Consider the following 19861-nt stretch of genomic DNA (forward strand, 5'->3'; position numbering starts at 1 on the left):
TCTCGTGCTATTTGGATATATTTGCTGAATGGAAAACAAGAAGTAGCTTGTGTTCTTAAGAAATTTGTTATGATGGTTAAATGTCAATTTGAAAAAAATGTGAAAATTGTCAGAAGTGATAACGGAAGTGAATTTATGTGCTTGAAAGAATATTTTGATGAACAAGGGATGTTGCATCAGACTTCCTGTGTAGGAACACCTCAACAAAATGGCCGAGTGGATAGAAAACATCGCCATATTCTTAATGTGGCAAGAGCCTAGCGTTTCTAAGCAAATTTACCCATAGAATTTTGGGGAGAATGTGTACTTACAGCCAGGTATTTGATTAATAGGACTCTATCTATGTTATTAAATGGTAAAACCCCATATGAGATGCTCTTTGGGAAAGTACCTTCTTACAAACACGTTCGAGTTTTCGGTTGTTTGTGCTATGCGCATAATTTGAATCGAGATAAAGATAAATTTGGTAGTAGAAGTCGTAGGTGTATTTTTATTGGGTATCCATTTGAAAAGAAGGGATGGAGATTGTATGATTTGGAAACTAAAGAATACTTTGTATCAAGAGACGTGGTATTCGCTGAAACAGAATTTCCATATGCAAATGAGAAAACAATGGGTGATGAACTCATTAAAAATGGAGTTGAGGAGTTGGGTGATGAAGTTGATGGTTTAGAAAACAACTTGGGAAAGGAGCATGATGAAAGTGTGGGTAGAGAAAGTGAGGTAAATCCTGAAACGGAAGAATTGATCCATGAAAACAGTGAGGGAGTGGATAGAGGTAAAGTTGTTGAGGAGCAACTAGGTAGGAGACAAAGGGCCAAGCAACCTAGTGTTCGTTTGAAGGATTATGTGACAAACGCCATCAAAACAAGCCCCTCGGTATGCTCACCTTTCCAATCTGATTCCTCAGGTACGCCTTACTCTATAGCATATTATGTGGGTTATGATAAATTCTCTGCACAACACCAATGTTTTTTGGCAGCCATTACTACAGGACATAAACCAAGCTCTTATGCAGATGCAGTTAAGGATGAACGGTGGAGAGCGGCTATGAGAAAAGAAATACAGGCTTTGGAGGATAATGGTACATGGACAGTTGAAAATCTGCCATTTGGGAAGAAAACAATAGGAAGCAAGTAGGTGTACAAAATTAAATACAATTCTGATGGAAGTGTTGAACGATATAAGGCGCGGTTAGTGATATTGGGAACTAATCAAGTTGAAGGCATAGATTATCAGGAGACTTTTGCTCCTACAGCAAAAATGGTTACTGTGCGCACCTTTCTTGCCGTTGCGGCTGCAAAGAATTGGAAACTTCATCAGATGGATGTCCAAAATGCTTTCTTACACGGTGATTTGGAGGAAGAGGTTTACATGAAGATGCCGCCTGGATTTGCTTCTCAATCACCAGGGAAGGTTTGTAAACTCCGGAAATCTCTATACGGTTTGCGGCAAGCACCTAGATTTTGGTTTGCAAAATTGGCTGCATCTCTGAAAGCTTATGGATTTTAGCAATCATATTCAAATTACTCTTCGTTCACTTTTCGAGCTGGGACTGTTCAATTGAATGTGCTTATTTATGTGGATGACCTTATTATCTCCAGCAATGATGTTTCCGCTATACAAAAATTCAAGAACTATTTGAGTCGTTGCTTTCATATGAAAGACTTGGGGAAGCTGAAATTTTTCTTAGGGATTGAAGTAGCCAGAAACTAGAATGGTATTTTCTTGTGTCAACGTAAGTATGCGTTGGATATAATTTCAGAAGTTGGATTACTGGGTTGCAAGCCGGCTAAAACTCCTCTTGAACAAAATCACAAGCTGGCCTTACCGAGAGTGATGATGTGGATGACCCTGCTCAGTATAGGCGTCTGGTGGGAAGGCTTATTTATCTAACAATAACTCGACTCGAGTTGTCTTATTGTGTGCATATTCTTGCCCAGTTCATGCAACAACCGAAGAAAGCTAATTGGGAGGCAGCTATTAGAGTTGTGCATTATTTGAAAGGAAATCCAGATCAGAGTATACTACTGCATGCCAATTTTGATTTCAAATTGTCTGCTTACTGTGATTCTGATTGGGCTAGCTGTCCTTTGACGAGACGGTCTTTGACCGGTTATTTTGTTCTTTTGGGTGAATTCCCTATCTCGTGGAAGACTAAAAAGCAACAGACAGTGTTTCGCTCATCCGCTGAAGTTGAATATCGGTCTATGAGTACTACAACTTTTGAACTTAAATGTTTGAAAGGATTATTGAATTCTCTTGGTGTGTCGCATACTAAACCTATGAATTTGTATTGTGATAGTCAGGCAGCTCTGCATATACCTGCTAATCCTGTCTATCATGAACGTACCAAGCATATTGAAGTGGACTGTCATTTTATCCGTGATGAGATATTGAATGGTAACATTCAAACAGATTATGTACGTAGTTCAATGCAACCTGCGGATATCTTCACAAAGGCGTTGGGAAAGAATCAGTTTGACTTTCTTCTTCGCAAGTTGGGCATTCGAAATTTCCATGCTCCAACTTGAGGGGGATATTGGAAAGGCAGCTGTTAGCTGTCACTTATTTTGCATTTATTTAGGGCATTTATTTAGGAATTTTGTGTGCATATTTGTTCTTATCTTTTATTGTATGATTCTGATACAATTTTGGTAGTTTAGCTTGATTAGGAACCTATTTGTTAGCTGTAATTTTTTATATATATATCTTTGATTTCTGGAACAATAAACATCATAATTCTTATTCCAAAATTTCTTAGTTCTTTTACACAGGCATAGATGCAGATCTTAGAACTTAACAATATATAGCAGAATACTTCATGAGTTCGACAACTATAGTACTCTGTGCTCAAACAGAATCAGGGTGGAAGAATGAGAATTGGATTCCACAGGATGTAAAAATTAGCAATTGCATTGGCCCATTAGTAATCGCAATAATGTGAAAACCAACTGTCAATATATTACAGGACTGGCTTGTGTGTAAGGCTACATGAAATTAAACTGAATTATTTCAACATTCCCCCAGACAACCTTAAAGAAATTCCAAACATCCTGGAGTACCTAAACAATGCTTACAAGAAGCAAAGAAATGCAGGACCAAGTAGACGTGCAAATATATCATACTTCCAAAAAATAACAGTACCATACAACACGTGATTTTTCTTTTGAGATAAACAAAACAAGGCTATGAAAGAGGGAGGATGGACAGGATGGTATAAGTGCATATCAAGGTGCTATGAAATAAAATAATATTTGAGGTATATTTGTTAGATTTTTGTCTTTTAAGGGTACAAGATTCTCACTCTAACAAGCCTAGCAACAGTATCATAGCAAAGATGTAGATGGTCATCTTCGGCCTCACCTTCCTGTGATACAAAAAAATTAAGGAAATCAATTGATCAATAAGAATATTGGATGAAACCCACATGAGAATGACAGAGAGAGAGACCTGTCAAAAATAATGGCAAAAGGAGAAATTACGATGGTGGCAATAGCATGCCCATAGACCACCAATACATGTTGGCTCATCCCTTTATTTAAATTATGGACGAGTCTGCATGCCCAAACTGCAGAAAAATCACAGCCAAAAATGGCTTAGCTTTTTCAAAAAACTTAGTGCAGGATTCCATAAGCTTGTTATTATATTCTTCCAACTCTAGTTATATCTTTCTCAACCTCTCTTCAGAAGCTTATTCTATAAATGGAGAGCTTGCCTTCTAAGTATATATATATCAATATCATGGAATGAAATACAATACCAACACGCCTTGGTTTGAAGTCTAGGGAGCTCAAAAACCACATTTGTTTCCAATATCAAGAGGATGAGAAAGCAGGAGCAGTCACTTCTCACATAATAATAATATCGGACATCATTTTTAAATTTGATGACTAATGATCATTAGCAGAGGATAAGGATGCTGATTGCACCAAGCAAAAATATTGTCTACGAAAGTGGTGGCTTGGTGGGCGTTTCTTGAACGCTACCATGTGTATATGTAAATTTTAAAGCATTTTTTTTCATAGGAAGTTGATGGGACTTTGATGCATTGATGAGTGTTTTTCTTTATTTCTTTCCCATTTTCGCTTTGCTTTATGCTGTCTGAAATGCTTTCGCCATGTGATTAAAAAGCAAGAGTGCCTCTGCTATTTTGAATGTATTAAGCTAATGTGAGACTTAAAATTTTTAAAAATGATGCTTCTATTTCTAGTCTCTAGAAAGAGATTTTCCTCTCAGAGTCTAGGGTTTCTGGGACCTTCGTCCCTTTCTTCTGCCAACGACGTGAAGAAGATGGGAGGGAGCCTCAAGTTCCCAAGTAGACTCTCTGATAACACAAAGGAGCCCAAAATTGTCGCTTAAACTGAAAAGTATTCCAAACTTTTGACTCCAGACATTTAAGTGCGGAGATGCTTTTAGATATGTGTGAACGTAAAATGTACAACGTTGTTTCATGTGGATATATGTCGAGCCTATCCATACACCCATTTTTGTAAAAAAAAAAAAAAAAACCAACTTCTTGATGAACGCTCTTTTTAATACAATTACGACCTGCAAATAAGAAAAAAAAATACAAAAAAGGTAGAGACTAATTTTAGCATCCTCACTTTGCTAAAACTCTCAATGGATCTCTTTTTTTTTAAAAAAAAAAGGACAAAAACACGTTTAGAAATTAATAAACAAGGCCAGCTGAATGAAAGTTGGTTAATTAATTCCATGCAATTATTGCTAATTACTTTTGTAACTGAATAAAAATTCCTTCAAGCAGATTCACCAGTAGGTTTCACTTTGATGACATCAATGGCAACGAATTCTTGATTTGAAGTCTCAAGACTCTCATTTATGGTGTCCATTTCTGAAGCAGTCGCAGCTACCTTATCATTTGTTGAAGTTAATGGAGATTGATCCTTGCTCTTACCCCACAAAACTAGGTATAGCCCAATGACGATGGCTGATGCTCCGATTACCCTACAACAATACATCAATGAACTAAGTTTTAGCCCCTACAAATGCCCAAAATACTTTTCTTCTAAGTCACAATAAGAGAAATTAATAAGAAACTTAAATTCTGACAGTATTTGCACTTCAAAATTCTTCAATTTTTTATTTTTAGGGAACATTTTATATATATATATTTCATTACAATTTGATTAAAATTCGAATCCAGGATCTCATAATTTCAAAGAACCAAAAATTCTCATATGAGGTTATGCAAATATGACAATTAAAGTTTTTTTCTTTTTTTTTTTTTTAACAAATGGTTTTGACTGAAACTTGAACTCAAGATCTTATGAAGAAGTATATTTTACTATTAAAAAAAATTATCATTTAATCACTATATTTTAATGAAATTCGCTATTTAATTATTTTATTTTAAAAAATGTATTATTTCTATTTTTTAGTCTGTGAATTGTTCAACCACTCTCGTTATTTTAAAGTAAATTTTTTTCCAAATCAACCATCCAATCCTATAATTTAAATAATACAACTATTTAGTTTTGATAATTTTACATCCATTAACTATTCAGTCAATGTTTACAATTATTCTCTCTATTTTAACTAACTTGATTGGGACTAAATATTATATGATTTAAAATAAAAAGATTAAGTAATTAGTATGATAAACGTGTAGAGACTAAATAGTCATATTCCTCGTTATTAATAGTAAAACTTGTAGGCAAGTAGGAGGAGGATGAGAGAGAGCCTCACCTTCCTAAGTAGACTATCTCTGATAAGACAAAGGAGCCCAAAATCGTAACAATAACCATGCTTAAAGGACTGAAGGCAGTCACAAAAACAGGACCTTTGCTCTTCATTGCCAGTCCTTGTACATAATATGCAACTCCTGAGCAAATTACCCCCTGCATCCAAAATACATAAAATATTTATAATTAAAAAAGTTTAAGTGAAAGAGGCTTTCTTAGTCCAGATTCAGGACATACTACCAATCAATTTCTTTGAGTGATTACAGTGGAATGCAGGGAGCATAAAATATGTGATATAATGAAATGGGTAAATCTGTAAAAAAAAAAAAATACTGTAAATTCCAAGCAGAAATGCCTTTCAAGTATTAATTACTTACACCGTAAACAGCAGCTAATAACCTAGAATCAAAGTGTATAGACCAAGCAGAGGGATTTCCCTTTTCCATTATAAGAGCAAATATAGAGCCTTCAATAGTGCCCACCAAGCATATCAAAACTGTTAGGGAGAGCTCCGCAGGGTATGTTTTTAGAGTTATTGCCTGCGAACCAATCATTAAATCTATACTGTTAGAAAATTAACTTAAGAAAATATTGAATTTAAAGGAGTATATATACAATTAATTTATTACCTGAAGGATGATGAAACTAGACCAGCATAAGCAGCCTACTCCAATCATAAAAGCACCCTTAATGGGATCATCATGTGTGGTCAGGACACTGGTAGATCCATGATGATCATATCCTTTTGTCCATGGCAAATCAAGCTTTGCCCATTTAATTAGAGTCATTAACATTGCTCCTCCCACTGTCACCAGAGTCCCTAATATCTTTGCCTGGCTATGCAATTTCCTCAAATTAACCTTCTCAAGCCTGCAAAGAAAAAAAAAAAAAAACCAACCAAGAAAAGAATAATCAAATTCACTATACAACAAATATATTTCTTTGGGTTACAGAGAATTATTAATACCTTAAGGCCCAAGCCATGAGAAATGCAAAAGCAGGAACAATATTGCACATAGTAGCAGCAAAAGTTGCTGTGGTGTACTTCATTCCAGTATAAAACAAGTTCTGGTCAATAGTTGGCCTGCAAGCCATTATCTAATTAAGTTAAATACAAACACGCATGAAATAAAATTAATTTGAAGCTCGTTAGTAAAATTTTTGTCTTATAAGGGTATGAGATTCTCACTCTAACAAGCCTAGTAACAGTATCTTGGCAAAGACGGAGAAGGTCATCTTTGGCCTTACCTTCCTGTGATACAAAAAATTATTGAAATCAATATGATTAATAAGAATATTGCATGAAACCCACATGAGAAAGACAGAGAGAGAGACCTATCAAAAATAATGGCAAAAGGAGAAATTACAATGGTGGCAACAGCATGCCTATAGACCACCAATACATGTTGGCTCATCCCTTTATTTAGAGCAAACTTTGAAATTATGGACAAGCCTGCATACCCAAACTGAAGAAAAATCACAGCCAAAAATGGCTTAGCTTTTTCAAAAAACTTAGCCCAGGATTCCATAAGCTTGTTATATTCTTCCAACTCTAGTTATATCTTCTCAACCTCTCTTCAGAAGCTTATTCTGTAAATGGAGAGCTTACAATACTAAGTATGTATATATATATATATATATATATATATATATATATATATATATATATATATATATATATATATATATATATATCATGGAATAGAATACAATACCGGCACGTCTTGGTTTGAAGCAACGGGACTCCACTAGCTAACCAAAATTGGGAGAATACTCAAAAACCACATCTCTTTCCAATACCGACAGGACAGGAGCAGTCACTTCTCAAATAATAAAAATATCAAACACCATTGCTAATTTAATGTGCTGACTGATGATCATTGGCAGAGAGGATAAGGAGGCTGATTGCACCAAGCCAAAATATTGTCTACTAAAGTGGTGGCTTGGTGTGTTGGTGAGCATGTCTTGAAACGCAAACATATCTATACATAAATTTTAAGGCATTTTTTTTATGATAGGAAGTTATGGGATGGGACTTCGATGCATTAATGATTATATTTTTCTTTATTTCTTTCCCATTTTTCGCTTTGCATTATGCTGTGTGAAATGCTTTCGCCATCTAAAGCAAAAGCACCATGTAAACGCCAAAGTACGGTCACAAGTTGGGTGCCCTTCTTTTTTGAATGTATTAAGTGAAGCTGAGGAAGTGTACACTTAAAATTGCTTAAGAACTAAGATTTAATCGATCAATCAACAACCCAAGACTCTAACATTCAATTATTTCTTCAATCACTGTTAATTTCAATTTTCAAATATTGTTTTTTAATTTCTAAAGACTTGTTTTTAATTACTTTTAACAATCAATCCAATTTCAATACATAATTCTATCCAATGTTATTTTCAGCATATATTCTCTTTCTTAATTTACGTTTATATCGCATTAAAAATAAAACTGCGTTCAGTTTTCATAATTGTGCATGGATTAAAAATCAGATTTAAAATATCAAATTTAAAAAAAAAAAATCAGAACATCAAAATCAGATTTTTAAAAAATGGTTATAATATATACTGTGTGTAGATTAAATAAGGTTTTTATTCTCCCCCAGATAGATAACAGTAAGTAGTCAATTTTATAATAATTTCTTAATGAACTTGATTTGGTGCATTCTGACAATTAATTTAATCTAGATTTTGAGTTGGTGGTGCTTATGATTCATAAACTTATATTAACATTTGCCAATGAGAGTTCAAGTTAAGATTTTTTTTTTAGATAATTAAGTGCTGGGAAAGTTAATTAATTAATTAATTAGTGGCTCTAAATCAAAGTAACTTTTAGGCCATTTTCATATCTTCTATTTATTCATTTATTTATTCTCGCGTTGACAACCATATTAATCAATTAATTAATCTTAATATATAGCAATATTGCAATCCTTGTCATGCTCTAATAAGTAACATCATGATTTTGTTGATAAGCATAAAACCTACATCTGGATTTGCCCGTTAAACCGGTTAAACTCGTGTACTTAATCGTAAATGAATTAGATTGAAATTAAATCAGAATCATCTTGTTGAATTTTAGGTTAAACTAAAATTTTCATTTAAAAAAATTAAAAAAGAATTTTAGACCGTTAGATTTAAATTAGACCGGATCAAATCATATTGAACCCAAATCAAAATCAAAACTTAAACAAAAACCAAAATCTTAAATTTTTAAGAGCTGATTTAGATTCATTACTATGAATAAGGATGGTAGCAAGTAGGGTTTTTAGAGTAATTGATCCTCCTAAACCCTAATAGAACAGGTTTGCATAGTACGTAATCGAGTTCGAGTTTGAAAAATAATACCCATAATGAATTTAGGTCAAATTTGAATTTTATATGTTGGGTATTCGTTATCCGAACATGTTTATATAAGTATTTAGTTAAATATAAAATTTTATGTTTTTATAATAATATAAACTTTATATTTTTATTTTAAATAAACTAAAATATAAATATTTTATAAAATTATTAAATTTTAAAGTATAAATTATTGAAAAAATAAATTTTTATGTAAATTATTATTTAAAATATCTATAAAATTAAATAAATTTAATTTTTTTCATGTAATAAAAATTAAATTTGAAACAAATTCGAGTTTTGAAAATATTAATTAGATTTAGATTCGAATAGAGTGATTTTTATGAGTATTCTACCCATTATCATAATCGAAAAGTTACCAGATCCAAACCCGGTCTAATAAGGCCATCATTATATTTTGTAGGCTACTAAAATCAATGTGTCCTTGCTATTATTACCTTCCCTATATGAGAAACGAAATAAGATATATACTTTTAATTTTTTTTTTAATTAGTTCTTCTGTTCCTGTAAATTCCTTGTCATGCAGCATTAATTAATATCTTAATTATTATTTAATCTCATTATTATTTATTCTCAATTTCCTCTTAAATATTATAATTATAAAATTATAACTGAATATACATCCACTATATTGTCCACTTGCAGTATGCCATATCTGGGCCAAAAACTTGTACCAAGGAAAAGAAGCATCTGGTCTTTAAGCCAAATTGGGTACTTGAAAATGCACCATTACCTTAGTTTCATAATGTAGAAATAAGAGATCAAAGAAATTGTCTCTGAGAGCTGGGTTTGGGGGTTTAAGTTCTTAACCCGTCAGCTGTTAGGAGACTGCTCGATCTGTTCCCACAGCAAGAATGCATTGCCGTGTGCCGGCCAAGGGACAAACTGAAAATGGCTCATCCGGAAGCCTTCATTGGGCATTGAACAGACAACTTAGACTTAATATGAATAAGGGGAATCCAACTATTTAATTAAAATAAAGCATTGCGATGAAAAAAATTGAGGTGAACATGTATATTTTATGTAAAAAGAAGTGTAAATATTGTTGAAAATGTATTTTATAACCTTTAAAGATGTCAACAATTAAGATAACTCTGATGTATTTCTTGTACGTGTGGGAATGAAAGCTTAATGATTGATGGGCATATTAAGCATATCCAAACAACCATAACAGACAGCTATAAAACAAAAGTTCCCATGCACGTATATCTTCATTTTGTAGTGGTTTTTCAACAATTAATTAACACACCATTAATTACCATCCTTCAACAATGCCACTAATTGCCCACACACAAAGGATAATATGGTGGCACCAAATGATACTTAGCAGGATTTTCTTGTCTCACTCTAAATTTTTAGAGAGAGAAATATCTCTTTCATTTTTTATTTTTAGGATTAAGATTTACCACACAATATAAAATAAAATTTCGAAAGATCAGCCTTTGAGTTGACTTGTATATATTATTTTGTTTTTCTTTTATTTTTTTTGTGACTAACCTGGCTTCCCCTTGTTGGGTTGGCTTGTATACCTCCCCTTCTTGGGCAACATGAGCAAGACATTGTATATTTAAGAACTATTAATTGACTATAGAAAAAATCAATCAAGCAACCAATGTAAATTTTATAATACAATAGGCAGTAATTAATCAAGTCATTCAAGCAGTAATTCATTTTAATTCATCACTGATTGCATTTAGCAAGAACAAATTCCTCTCTAATAATTTTTGGTAACAATAGTTTGTACAATAAAAAATTTATAGAAACTCAATCTATCATATATTTAAAATATAAATATATGAGACTTATATATTTAATAAGTGAATTCTATCATAGATTTTATATCTTAAATTTATAGCAGACCAGATTTAGATAAGAAAAATCCATGAAATCAAATAATCTAACTCACAAATCAACTATATATTGACACTTATTCTTTATTAAAAAAAAAAAAAAAAAGAAAACTAATCTCACTTTTTTTTTCTTTTATCCAAATATAAATTTTAATTTTAAAACTAAGTAGGAAAGGATTTTAAAAATTAAATTCTCAATAAATGAAAAAGTGACTTAAATAAGAATTATAAATTTAATTTCCATGTTTTACAATAAGCTTCATTCTAAGGATATTTGAAAATTATTTTAGTTTTCATTTTTCTTATATTTCAATCGATTCAAAAAGCTTTATGATTAAAAAAAAAATGATTTTTTTTTAGTATTTATGATTAAGGTATTTTTGGATCAATATGCATTAATACAAATTTTTTATAAGCAATTTTAAAATATATATTTTCCCGTATCAATTTAATATATTTAAAATAAATGTATTTGAATCTTTGTTATTAATTATCTTTCATTTGTTTTTCTCTTCGTGATTTTATGAATTGAGTTATTATTATTATTATTATTATTTTTTTTTTTTTTTTTTTTTTTTTTAAATAACTTACATCAACTAAACTTGAGCAACACTTAGCAGAACTAGCTCTACCGAAAACAAAGACGAAACACTGGATTGCATCACATTATATATTGGGAGTGTGACACAGCTTGTTAAAAAAAAAAAAAAGAAAAAAAGCATTGTGAACAAGACATATAGACAAAATCCAGTCTCCAAATAAGGAGATTTATCAATGGATGAACGGCTATTGTTCTTTTAAAATTTGCAGTTAACAGATTGCAAAGGCTTCAGAAGGGATAATTTATTGGCTCAGGTTGCAGGGCTTTTTGCAGAAGTTCGGTCTGCTCCTTTACATGCACTTGGTAGAAACCAGTAGCTGTTGCAGCAGATGGAGCACGTCCAACATAGTTGATGTCCTCAAAAGATCCTCTTCCCAGTGCTTTCATGGCAGTGCAAAGACGGGGTGCAATGTAATTGTATGCACCCATGTTCATTGGCTCTTCCTGGCACCAAACAATCTCGGCATCTAAAAGAAACAAGGAAAAAAAAATGTCAAAGGCATATTTTCTTTGCAAAGTCCATAGAGAGATGCCGTAAATGGCAAAAAAAAGAAATCAAGCATAATTATTACTCCACATAACCCGCTCAAACAGCCATGATAAACAAACTTACACTATGAGTGTATTTGGCAATGCTATTAAGAACATTTTTTTTTAAATATGCTAGTTAGAGGATATTAAAAATTGATTTAAAATTAAATTTAACATGTTTTAATTATAAGAATTATAAAATAACAAAATATTTTTTACTAAATTATTTTCTTCAAAAACATCTAAAATGGTATTTTCTTTGGAAAGCGCATTTTTGAGCTACCACGTCAATGCTAAAAGGGACCTATGTTTGGTTTGGAGGATGGGAAGGAAGGAAAGAAAAGAAAGAGGGAAAAAACATCGCGAAGAAAGATATATTTCCATTTTTTTGGTTGGAGCAAGGTTAGAAAGGAAGGATACGTCTTCTTCTATTTCTTCAAGGGGCTCACAAAAATCAATCCGTCCAAATTGGAAAGATTGGAGGGGAGAAGCTACTGATTACTCAAATTACCTTTTTATCCCCATGATTTACAAATATGTAGTTTTTCTTGAATGGCTAATTTGTCGATGCAAAAAAAGGGGAGATTCCATCCTGTCCTCATTTGATACCAATCAACACAGGAAATACCATCATCTTTCCTTCGTCACTTCATTCTATTATATACTCAACTCAACTTAACTAAGCCTTTATCTCAAAAATTTGGGGTCGCCTATATGGATTCGCTTTCTCCACTCTAAACGATATTAGGACTTCATTCTATTCTATCCCTTCCTAAAATTCCTTCTAACCCAACACAGCGTTAAGTTCAAATAAACAGGTCATCAGGTTTAATAGACTGGAAATTTAAATAGCAGAATACTAACAAACTATTTCATTTTATTGTTGATAAAAGTTAGAAAATGTTTTATGCATCATAAAATTTTATCAGACTATATTTTTAGAAAACATACTTGGATATCGCTTGAGCTCACGCTGGATGAGATCATATGGAAATGGACACAGCTGCTCCACCCTACAAATTGCAATGTCCTGAGCACCATTCTTTTTGCGCTCTTCATCAAGTTCATAATAAACCTACAAGCAAGAGTTTCAAACGTTAAACGTTAATATCTTCTAAATCTTCAGTTTGAAACCAAAATTCAATAGGAGTATAAGAAAAAAGCAGGCAATAGCTGAAAGCATAACACACCTTTCCAGAGCAAAGAACCAGGCGTCTGATACCCTTTTCAAGATCAGAGTGGTCATTCTGATCCTTTATGAGACGCTTAAATCTGGTTCCCTGTTTGTCAAAGCCAGGGTGGCCTTGGACATCATCAAACTCAGACAGATTTGATTTGCAGTCCTTGTGGCGAAGTAGGTTTTTGGGAGCCATCACAACAAGGGGCTTACGGAATCCCCTGTGTAGCTGGAACATAAAAATATAGAACATAAGAAAATGAAGATGTTCATCCTTTTAAGAGGCTGTTTCATCAAAAAATTAATTAATTGGACCCACCTGACGCCGCAAGACATGGAAGTAATTAGCAGGGGTTGTAACATTTATGACTTGCCAATTACATTCCTGGATTTGCTTCCTAAGAGTTGGGTCCATTTCAGGAATGACATAAGGATTGTCATCACTCATCTGCAAAAATACATAATTATTTTAGTTGTACTGTTTTGGAATCCCAACCAGGTAAGATGCAGATCTGACAACATAACAATATATAGCAGAATACTTCATGAGTTCAACAACTATAGTACTCTGTGCTCAAACAGAATCAGGGTGGAAGAATGAGAATTGGATTCCACAGGATGTAAAAATTAGCAATTGCATTGGCGCTTCAGTAATCGCAATGATGTGAAAACCAACTGTCAATATGTTAAAGGACAGGCTTGTGTGTAAGGCTACATGAAATGAAACTGAATTATTTCAACATACCCCCAAACAACCTTTAAGAAATTCCAAACCCAGGAGTACCTAAACAATGCTTAAAAGAAGCAAAGAAATGCAGGACCAAGTAGACATGCAAATATATTATACTTCCAAAAAATTAACAGTACCATACAACACATGATCTTTCTTTTGAGATAAACAAAACAAGGCTATAAAAGAGGGAGGATGAAGAGGAAGGTATAAGTGCATATCAAGGTGCAAATACAATTCGTTTGCTTGGGAATACCTGAAGGAAGCGTTCCAACCGTGCACTTGAATGTTCAGGACCCTGACCATCATATCCATGAGGAAGAAGTAAAACAAGCCCAGTTTGACGCAACCACTTTGATTCACCGCTGCTAAGGAACTGATCAAATATCACTTGAGCCCCATTAGCAAAGTCACCAAATTGAGCTTCCCAAATTACCAATGAATTGGGACTTTCCATTGAGTAACCCAATTCAAATCCAAGAACGCCAAACTCTGAAAGAGAACTGCAGGAACAAATATTTTGCTCTAATTACCAACAAAAATTGACTATATAAAACCAATTCAACCAGATTTTCTGCATCTCTATAATCATATGGTATAGTTGTAAATTTCCACAAGCAAGTAGGGATAAAATATCCTTTTCCACCACAAACAGAGTCACTTTAAAAAAACTACCAACTTAAGTTCCAAGGATGCTCAAGCTAAGTTCAATTATTTTCTTCCCAACTGAAGTTATGCAATGAAAACATGTGAAAAAGTATAGTACCTGTTACTGACAGTAAACATCTCCCCATTTTGGTTCATGATAACATGGTCCAGAGGGCAATACTTCTCCCCAGTTTCTTGATCATGAATTACTGAATGCCGGTGACTAAATGTGCCTCTTTCAACATCCTGACCACTCAATCTAACATGATTACCTTCTACAACCAAAGTGGCAAAAGCAAGAGCTTCTGCAAGTGCCCAGTCAATTCCTTCCCCAGTTTCAATCATTTGTGCACGCTGTTCATAAACCTTCTTTACAGCTCTGTGAGGCTTAAAATTATCTGGAAGAGTTGTGATTGCCTTGCCAACATTCTTCAAGATCTCAGGTTTCACCCTGCATAACAGCAAAATAGTTTTAACAAAGAAATGCTTAAGTTAGAGGCAGCCCCAACATTCAAACCTGGTAAGCATGCTGGCATACCCAGTGTTTCGGATACGAGATAGCTGCTCGGGTGACTTAAACCCAGCCCAATGAGATGAAAGCCAATCTCTTCTTTTAGGAACATAGTCTTTGCTGGCCAAGAATTCTTCATTGAGGATCTTATTGACCTTCTCTTGTATCTTGAGAATATCTTCTTCACTCACCTGCCCAGATTCTAAAAGTTTCTTTTGGTAAATCTCAAGAGATGAGGGATGATTTCGAATGACCTGTTCACCCAACCAAATAAGAAGTGTGAGAAATCATCTTGACACATCTGAAGACAGCAGTTGAATAAATGCTACTACCTGCCAGTAGAAAATCAGGATATACACCCAAGACAACAAAGTAAAGAACATCACATAATGGAGGGAAAGGTTGGTTACAGAAGATTGTAGTCAAACCTAACAACAAAAACAAATTCTAGCAAACTTAGGCATAGGGGAGGGCAAAAAAGCACATGAAAAATTAGAAGGGCTAACCTGATACATTTTGGGCTGTGTGAAAGATGGCTCATCAATCTCATTATGCCCAAATCGACGGTAACACACCAAATCAACCACAACATCCGAATGGAAAGTCTGGCGCCACTCAGCTGCAAGTTCACAGGCATGAACAACTGCCTCCATATCATCCCCATTAACATGGAAAATAGGGGCATTCAAAGCCTTGGCAACATCCGTACAGTACTGTGAAGATCTGCCTGCCCTTGGATCAGTAGTGAAAGCAACTTGGTTATTCACCACGATGTGTATAGTCCCACCAGTAGCATAGCTTGGCAGTGCACTAAGATGCAGAGTTTCATACACTACACCTTGTCCAGCAAAGCTACCATCACCATGAATCAAAACGCCCATGTTTTTTGTCCTGTGCTCATCATTGGAGTAATATTGCTTAGCCCTAGTCTTTCCAACAACGACAGGATCCACAGCTTCCAAGTGACTAGGATTTGCAACCAATGACAAATGGATTCTCTTCCCGCCTCTGGTTGGACGATCATAAGAGGTTCCCAAGTGATATTTCACATCACCAGTTCCTGTGTAGAGACCAACTTCATCTACAGGCTTTGTTCCACCACTAAACTCGCTAAATATTTGTCGGAGAGGCTTCCTAACAACATTACCAAGAACATTTAATCTTCCTCTATGGGGCATTCCAATAACTATGCTTTCAACGCCAAGATCTGCTGACCTATCAAACATCTCCTTCATACCTGGAATAAGGGTCTCTCCACCTTCAAGTCCAAACCGCTTAGCCGTTGTCCACTTGGTGGCCAAGAAGTTCTCAAATTGCGTACTCCATATTAGCCTATCAAGAATAACTCCACGGCGCTGGCAATTGTACTGCATAGGAGTTGGGGTTTCAATTTTGTCTCTTAACCAGTTACATTTATCACGATCTGCAATGTGCATATACTCAAAGCCAATGCTCCCGCAATAAGCCTGCTCAAGACGGGTCAATATGGACCTAAGGGTCTGCACTGGACGGTTTTCAGACAAAAAACCAGACATTCTCCACACTCCTAAAAAGAATTCTCTATCAAGGTCAGCTTCTGTGAACCCATAAAGTGCTGGGTCTAAATCCTCTGGAATTTCTCTTTCTTCCAACCCCAATGGGTCCAACTTAGCTTTCATGTGGCCATTAACTTGGTAAGCCCTCACAAGTAACAGCAAACGCATACTCTCCTGAATTGTCTGACCCGAAATTCCAGGGGACGTGGCTGCCTGACCCACGAAATTTCTAAAGAAATTGTCCCATGACTCATCCACGCTATTTGGGTCAGCTTCCCAAGCTCGTTGTAACTCCTCCAAGTAAACACTACTGGTTCCATCTAAGAAGCTATCAGTTAGCCTGGAGAGAGGTACAGGACGAGGGACAGGTGCAGTTTGTGCCTTGGACTTAAAGACAGTGGTATGGAAATATCGACTCTGAGAAGGAATGACCCGTGTTCTAGTTGTGTATGATCCACTCTGAGATAAAGTCCTCCTAATGGCAAGCCTTGCCACATTAGTGCCAGCTCTAAACCACGCCATAGAGAACAATGCACACTATTAAATATCACAAATTTGTCAAAGATTGCAACTCCCTGAATCAAACCTCAAGCATAAACATATGAATTTTCTCTTACGGAAAAAGCCCTGTTAAACAAAGTTTAAAATAAATTTAAAAAAAAAAAGAGTTAAAAAAAGAAAACCCAACAATATTCCAAGTATGACAACAAAACCCAAAAAGGACTAACTAGCTGCCCAACATATAAATACATAAAAATGGGGGAAACATAATATATCAATGACAAATTAGTTTGGATTTGGTTTGGAGGTCAGTGACAAAGTTTCAGATTAAAGAACACCAAATAGGATAGCAGAAACAAAAATCAAGTATATAGATAACAAATCTTAACCGAAATCTCCTTATTCAACTAAAGCATAAATGGTGGAACCAGAAACAACATTTTCCATTTGTTGCCTTCAGTCAAGTACTCCCATCCCAGAAACCAACATAGTTAATCAGATACAAGCAAATGATCAAGATGACATAGCTGGAGCAGTAGATTTGAAAGAAAATAACAGATTGAAATGCAGTGTTTGGAGACAAGGAAAGAAAACATTACCGATGAGAGAGATAGAGAGAGAATTGTGAAAAGGAAGAACCTAATCGCTGCTCAGCGATGACCGTCTTAAATCCAGGTGAGGAGGTGGCGACTTTCCATTTTATTCTTTCCTTTCTTTTCCCATATTCTGGAAGCTAGAAACAGAGTTTTCATAATAATAATAATAATAATAATAATAATAATAATATTTTCAAGCTGTTTAATTTTGACAGGCGTTTGGTTGCTGATTCAATCTTCCACGTTTCAAATATTCTTATTTTATTAATAATCTATTGAAAAAACTAATATTTAAACCTTATATTTTGATAAAACTATCTGTTCAACAAATACATTTTAAAAAATATACTATTTATTTTTTATATTTTATTTTTATTAAATTATTTAACATCTTGTTAAATTTTTTTTAGTTAATTTTTTTTATTAGTGGTTATCAAATTATTATTTAATTTTTTTATTTTAATAAAATTAATTATTTAGTTTATGTATTTTAAAAAATATTTTTATTTAATTTTTTATTTTAATAAAATTAATTAGTTAATTCTCTATTTTGAAAACACAATATTTTAAAAAATATATTCTTAAATTAAAATAAAAAATCTTGTTATATAAAGATTAAATTTGAATTCACTTGTTTTTTTAATTCTTTAAGTATTTTTATCTAATTACCTGAGTATATTTTTATATTTTATTTATTTAAAAACAAATTTTCTTGATTAATTTTCTTACACATATAATTTATACTAATTTTAATAAAAAAATAAGAAATAAAGAGAGAATAAGAGGGAGAAAAGTGTGGGTGTAAAAAGAAAGAAATAAGGGGTGAGAAAGAGATTAGAAGGTGAGAGATAAATAAAGAAGAAGGATTAGAGTAATTTATGTATAAAATAAATAACAAGAAAAATTAATACTCTGTTTGGGAGAAAGTAGAGAAAACGAAGGTTTTATAAAATAAAGTTTTTCATAATTTTCAAACCTTCTTTATTTTTTAGTGTTTGGAAAGACGGGATAAGATTTTTTAAAATGTTTGAAGGTTTTAAAGAAAAAATTTTATTAACCCATTAATTTGATAGGTTGAAAAATTAAAGTTTTTGAAGATTTTTTAAAACCTCTAAAAAATATACTTTAAAAATATTTCATTCTTTCAAACACAAATTCAAAGTTTTAAAATCTTGAAAAATCTCTCATTATTTTATAAAACTTCCGCCTAAATAAAAGGTAAGAAGTTAATGAAATCAAATTAGAGGACTAATTAATGTATTTTTAAAATATAAAAATTCATTAATTAATTTCACTAAATAAAAAACTAAATAATTTTAAAAATTTTTACTAAGGACGACCAAACTAAATAATTTAGTGAAAGTAAAATATAGAAATTAAATATTGTGTTTTTTAAAATATATAAATTAAATAATTAATTTTATTATAATAGAAAAATTAAATAATAATTTTTTCTACATAAAATTAAAATTTATTAATAAAAAAATAATTTTCTTATTTTTAAGAATTCATGCGCATTTCTTCGAGTCATCACATGTTATATATTTAAAATCTTCATACATACTTGACTAGAAAAATCAATAAGAGCCGATCGAAATTGAATTCACTTGTTTTTTTCTTCTCCATTTCTCTGATTTTACTTTCAGACCATCACATCTCATCACAAAATCGCATTAAATCTGGCCACAGATTCGCAACATCACATACAAAATTCAAACGTCAATCGCTATCCGCCACCTCGCAACGTTCACTATCTAGATTTGAGTTTGATAATTTGGGTTTTATTTGATTGTTTGTTGATAGAGTTTGATTTGTGTAATGTTTGGGTGAATTTGAAGTCGTTTGTGACAGTGAGGGTTGGGGAATTGATTGAGTTTAATTGTCGTAGAATTAGGTTTGCTGATTGATATTTGATAGGACTTGTTCCATTCAAATTATTATGGTCTTGCTTTTTGAGGTCACTTTCATCTCTTGCTTGGCCATTTTGTGTATTATGAAGAAAATAGTCAACCCAAATTGAACTCCCATTTGTTTTTATTAAACTCAATCAACTTCAATTTAATATTTTTAATGATTTTTATAAAAAAGAAGTAGCCTTTGCCTCCAATGCCCA

General features: G+C 33.1%; 2 protein-coding genes across 2 annotated transcripts; both read right to left on the reverse strand.

Annotated features, from left to right (window-relative positions):
- Positions 1-4518: 4518 nt before the first annotated feature.
- On the reverse strand, positions 4519-7759 carry LOC110640155 (WAT1-related protein At2g39510). Its single transcript, XM_058152084.1, has 8 exons — positions 7421-7759; positions 7041-7295; positions 6895-6957; positions 6673-6789; positions 6335-6575; positions 6083-6244; positions 5710-5861; positions 4519-4968 (listed from the first exon to the last, which is right to left on the reverse strand). The coding sequence occupies exons 2-8, from the start codon at positions 7232-7234 to the stop codon at positions 4761-4763; spliced, it is 1137 nt and encodes a 378-aa protein (XP_058008067.1). The 5' UTR covers positions 7235-7295; positions 7421-7759; the 3' UTR covers positions 4519-4760.
- A 3896-nt stretch (positions 7760-11655) lies between these two features.
- Positions 11656-17920, reverse strand: LOC110640168 (uncharacterized). The gene is made up of 9 exons (XM_021791372.2): positions 17752-17920; positions 15623-17278; positions 15144-15370; positions 14724-15056; positions 14214-14460; positions 13547-13675; positions 13241-13456; positions 13002-13125; positions 11656-11986 (listed from the first exon to the last, which is right to left on the reverse strand). The coding sequence occupies exons 2-9, from the start codon at positions 17171-17173 to the stop codon at positions 11748-11750; spliced, it is 3066 nt and encodes a 1021-aa protein (XP_021647064.2). The 5' UTR covers positions 17174-17278; positions 17752-17920; the 3' UTR covers positions 11656-11747.
- Between the last annotated feature and the right edge of the window lie 1941 nt (positions 17921-19861).

This window comes from Hevea brasiliensis, chromosome 8 (genome assembly GCF_030052815.1).
Source record: "Hevea brasiliensis isolate MT/VB/25A 57/8 chromosome 8, ASM3005281v1, whole genome shotgun sequence".
NCBI lineage: Eukaryota > Viridiplantae > Streptophyta > Magnoliopsida > Malpighiales > Euphorbiaceae > Hevea > Hevea brasiliensis.

Bases quoted from the DNA above. Each gene is read 5' to 3' on its own strand.
- LOC110640155 (XM_058152084.1), bottom strand. From the start codon at position 7,234: ATGGAATCCTGGGCTAAGTTTTTTGAAAAAGCTAAGCCATTTTTGGCT. The intron at 6,790-6,894 runs GTGAGAATCTCA...AATGGCTTGCAG, and splicing joins CTGTTACTAGGCTTGTTAGA to GCCAACTATTGACCAGAACT. The intron at 4,969-5,709 runs GTGAGGCTCTCT...GTATTGTTGTAG, and splicing joins GAGATAGTCTACTTAGGAAG to GGTAATCGGAGCATCAGCCA.
- LOC110640168 (XM_021791372.2), bottom strand. From the start codon at position 17,173: ATGGCGTGGTTTAGAGCTGGCACTAATGTGGCAAGGCTTGCCATTAGG. The intron at 14,461-14,723 runs GTACTATACTTT...TTGTTCCTGCAG, and splicing joins ATGTTTACTGTCAGTAACAG to TTCTCTTTCAGAGTTTGGCG. The intron at 11,987-13,001 runs GTATGTTTTCTA...TGTTTCTTTTAG, and splicing joins TGAGCTCAAGCGATATCCAA to ATGCCGAGATTGTTTGGTGC.